The sequence below is a fragment of the Aplysia californica genome, unplaced genomic scaffold (genome assembly GCF_000002075.1).
Source record: "Aplysia californica isolate F4 #8 unplaced genomic scaffold, AplCal3.0 scaffold00196, whole genome shotgun sequence".
Lineage (NCBI taxonomy): Eukaryota > Metazoa > Mollusca > Gastropoda > Aplysiida > Aplysiidae > Aplysia > Aplysia californica.
In genome coordinates, this window is record NW_004797466.1 from 624,188 (window position 1) to 628,527 (window position 4,340).

The 4,340-nt window shown below is 38.8% G+C and overlaps 2 protein-coding genes across 3 annotated transcripts in view; one reads left to right on the forward strand and one right to left on the reverse strand.

The window, feature by feature from the left end:
* Window positions 1-4,340, forward strand: part of LOC101845097 (proteasome assembly chaperone 3) — an 8,501-nt gene that overhangs the window by 1,972 nt on the left and 2,189 nt on the right. Inside the window, exons 3-4 of one of the 2 annotated variants that reach the window (XM_005098900.3) lie at window positions 1,076-1,162; window positions 2,579-2,756. The exons of the other annotated variant lie outside the window; for it this stretch is intronic. Coding sequence (XP_005098957.1) covers window positions 1,076-1,162; window positions 2,579-2,719 — 228 coding nt within the window. The 3' untranslated portion in view covers window positions 2,720-2,756. Of the gene's footprint in view, window positions 1-1,075; window positions 1,163-2,578; window positions 2,757-4,340 lie in introns of those variants that run through there. 2 annotated transcript variants of the gene reach the window in all.
* Window positions 3,769-4,340, reverse strand: part of LOC101849929 (coiled-coil and C2 domain-containing protein 2A) — a gene marked incomplete at its 5' end in the record, with an annotated part of 66,638 nt that continues 66,066 nt past the window's right edge. Inside the window, 1 exon segment of the mRNA XM_013082854.2 lies at window positions 3,769-4,154.

A 4,340-nucleotide genomic window follows, 5' to 3' on the forward strand; every position in this document is an offset into this window, starting at 1 on the left:
CTCTCTTGTAACACCTCTAATCATCTGGCACTCATATGACCTTATGCAGTTGCGAGCGCCGTAAAACCTCTACTAAAACAAAACTAAAATATTACTATTTATATATAAGGAAAACCATGTCGCTATACAGAGGATGTCGTTATATCGAAGAGGCTGCACTGTATGTGATTCAAGTAATCATAATTCTGTGTCCCATTTAAAAATACTTTTGTTTATGTGTGGATTTTAGCAAAAAATGTCAATAAAAAACAAACAAAAATGTAAATTTGCACATTTCAAGGATTCTCATGCTTTGTTGTTTTGTTTAGTATAGGGTTTTACGGCGCTCGCAACTGCATAAGGTCCTATGAGCGCGCGGGACACACCTAATACTTTTTCGTTGGTAGGAAATTTTGAATTTTGCTCGGGTGGCGGCCGAAGCCTACTCTTATCGATTTTAGACCACCAAGGGATCTTTAACGTGCGCAACTTGCACACGGGCCCTCCGAGATTTTTCGCCCTTTTCTGAGAAGGCTAGGTGTAGATCTTTCCTACCAGAAGATCAGGGGTGTGGCAGAAAGACAGCAGTTAGGAGGAGCCAAGGAGTAGCAGTAGAAAGGCTGCAGAAAGAGTCAGGAGCCCAGAGGAGGGGGCAAAGGAGGTGAGGGGGTGGGGGCAGAAAGTGGAAATGAAAGCGGACAACAGAACATTGTTAGAGATCAGGAAAGGATGTGAAAGGAGACAATTTTAGAGAAAAAATTTTTTTGGTCGCTACCCGGAATCGAACCCGGGACCTTTGAATGAGAGGCCAACACCTTAACCTCTAGGCCACGAGAGCCCCCTCTCATGCTTTGGAAGTCATTATATTTTGGCAGCCATTTTATCGTTCTTTTTACCTCTGACACCAGACGATCCCCCCACCTCCGTCAATTGCAAATGTCTTGACTTCTATTCAAGATAGATGGATATTCTTTCCACCAAAACCAATACAAGTGAACAAGATGATATCATTAACTATTAACCCCATGTCCACGAAAATTGTTGTGAGCTGATTCTACCATGTCTTGACACAACTATAAAATTTACATAATTTTAGGTGCAAGTGACACAAGATTTGATTGCTGATGAAGTACAAGGAAGCTGCCCCATGTTCTCAACAAATGTTTTGCTTGGAAAGGATGAGGTGAGGTTTCATTATTATTATTTTACATGAACATAATGTATTTTCTTTTTTTATTGCATGTAAATCTATTAACATGTTGCAAGAACCCATTTAGCCGGAGGTTGGAGGGCGCCACTGGTAGGTTCTTCTCCTTCACTTTCCCTCTGTTGTTTCTGTCTGTCTTACTTTTTCCCAGCACTAAATGACCATTTTGTTTATGTTAAATGATAAATGTATGAAATGAGACTGCGGATGAAATGATTCAAAGCACAACAAATTCCTTTTGTCTACCGTTCAATTTTGCTTAATCAGAGATTTCGATGAAAACAAGATTTAACAAACATCATTTTAGATCAATAATCCGGTAGGGATATGTGTTAGGTTGCAATGCAGTGTTTACAGCAATTATTGGCTTCATGTTGGGACACCCTTTTTTTATTTTCCCTTTAATCAACAGTGGTTTGGTTTGAATTGAGACACTTTCTTTTCTTTGGTGTGTGAATGTGTCAGTGTCAGACTAGAGAACAAAAACGACACATCTTAATGCTTGTTGTGGTAATCCGTATTACTCAATATATAAATAGATCGTTAAACGCAAATTTGCATTATGCTGTTAGACTCTCCTATTTTTCTGAACACAACAGTTTTGCAGAACAAGCCAACGGCTAAGGTAAGAGCTGGGTATTTGACACTATGGGTCCATGTTTAACATGTTACTATTGTTACTGCCATGGCTGTAGACTTCTATGAATACGATTTATGAACCGACGTCTGTGGTGAAGTGGTTAGGTGCTTTGCCATCACATGCAGAAGACCTGAGTTCGATTATGATAGTGTAAGGGGAATTTTCATGACATATCTTGGTCTTTCTGGTGGGACATTGTATCCTTCACTCTCAGTCCTAGTTATTGGCCCTTACAGAGTTGAAGCCAGCCTCCTAAATCTTCTAAATTGTGTTGATGGGGCATAAAATATTTTATCTACCCAGTAGTTCTACATCAAAAATTTTATGATGGTGGCATATTTGCACCTCTGTTATCAATGCCCAGCCTGTTAACCTCCACTCCACCCCGCCCCCCACTTCCCCACCCCTTCACTGAAGAAATTAAAACGGTTGGACTTTTGTCTGTACCCACACAATGTGGGTGTTCTCTTTGTGTCAGCTTCTTGGACCAATGAACCCTGACCTCCTGAGCCCAAAATAACCTGTTCCCTGGCTTCTGGATGAAAAATATCTACATGGCTACACACCAAAGTATATATATTCAAATCAATTCCCTTTTTTATCCCTGTATGGACTGCTTGTAGACTAGCATACACTGATGTATCGGTGCTTCGGGGAAGGAGCAGATAACCCGCACACTGATATAAATCGGTGTCATGGATTCATTGGGCTAAGTTTTTATTTTCTCTTTCCCCCTTTCTTTCATTTGCCAGCCTCTCACCCATGTGATGGCCAAGACAATAGTGGCTGCCCTCAACCCATCGAAGGACGTGATTCTCTCTCTAGCCTTGAAAGACACGACACCAGACACGGTGCACGCCGTGACCGACTTGATCAAAACTTGTTTGAGATAGAAAGAATTTGTGTGGGCTGAGAAATGTGAATGAAAAAGAGAGGTTTTGAAAGGCTGAAACATGCTTGTGTAGGTGTGTAAGAGAGAGAGAGAGATGGGGGGGGGGGGGAAGAATGACTCTGAAAATGAGAGAAAAGAGAAAGAGCAGGAAGAGAGAGCATGAGAGAGGGGGAAGCGAGTGACTGTGTGTGTGTGTGTGTGAGAGAGAGAGAGAGAGAGAGAGAGAAAGAAAGAGAATGAGAGATAGATGAGATTGTGATTGGGGAGGAGGCGGGAAGTGCTATGAAAGAGAGATGGTCAGTGTCAATGTTTGAAGTGTGTATTTGGAAGTATGGTGATATTATAAACACAATACACTGAGCAAAAGGTATAAGAAAGTGCATGTATACACAAATGGAAGTGAATTTTGTTATTGCAACTTTGAATGGCTACTGAATAAAGTTAGTCTAATTTCTTTGCAGTTGTTGTCTTGCTTTCTGACCATTTGTTCATTTTTGAAAATGACTTAGGAAGGAAGACTTAATAAGAAAGGGACACACCAGCATAAAAAGTCCAGTGTCCTAACAGAGTCTCTAATCCAAAAAGGGTTTGTAACACATCTGCATTTTGTATTCCAATGCTTTTGTGAGGCTTGAGGTTTATATTTAAAATGATTATCTACAGGTATAATGTCATGATGTTAAGCTTGATGTATATTTTTCAAATGTTTATATCATACATGTACTGGTAAAGGCATCTGTGGTGTAGCGTCTAATGTTTAAGTGAGTTCAGTTCCTTAGTTCCTATAGGAGAAATATATTTTACCGTGTGTCTCATTGTACGCCTGGCCTCCTCCAAGATGTAAATATGAGTTTGAGGGGAGTTATAACATTGAGGTCAACTGCAGATTATGTTATATGTGACAAAATTGTGCTGGAGCCACTTTTTTTGTCCGAAAAATGACAACTTGACGTAACATTTTTCATTTTTTTAAAGAATGTAGGTTGGCTTTCTGATACTTTATCATTTGCAGATCATTTGAGTACTTAAGACAAAAACACTCAAAACAAATTTTTTTTCGATGTATACATGTCTTGTATTTTCTGTTACTGCATTATATGAATTATAAATACAATCGTACAAGAGAACTCTACTGACAATAATTATGGACGGAGGTAACTAAAAATATTATCACAGCTGGAATTAGACCATGGGTCTACAAATATAGTGTCTAACAGTATACAGTAATACAATTTAAGGTATTTGATCACTGTTGACCATTTATGGTTTTACCACTGCCTCAACAGTACCATACACACGTAGAGGGATACACAAACCATTCCCATACAACACTAAGCATTACATTAACTCACTCACTGTCTGGCACTTTATGGCTCAACATTCAAAGAATGCCAGGTGTTTTGGCACCAATCTAAAAATAAATAAATCATTGCTACCTTTCTATTTACCACTCAACAAAGAAACTTAGCTTGCAAAAAGGCAATAAAATTATTGCTACCTTTCTATTTACCACTCAACAAAGAAACTTAGCTTGCAAAAAGGCAATAAAACATACAATAAAATTAAAAAACGGGTCGTCAGGTAAAAATAATTTGAGTTAATTTGAGATTTTATTTATTTAT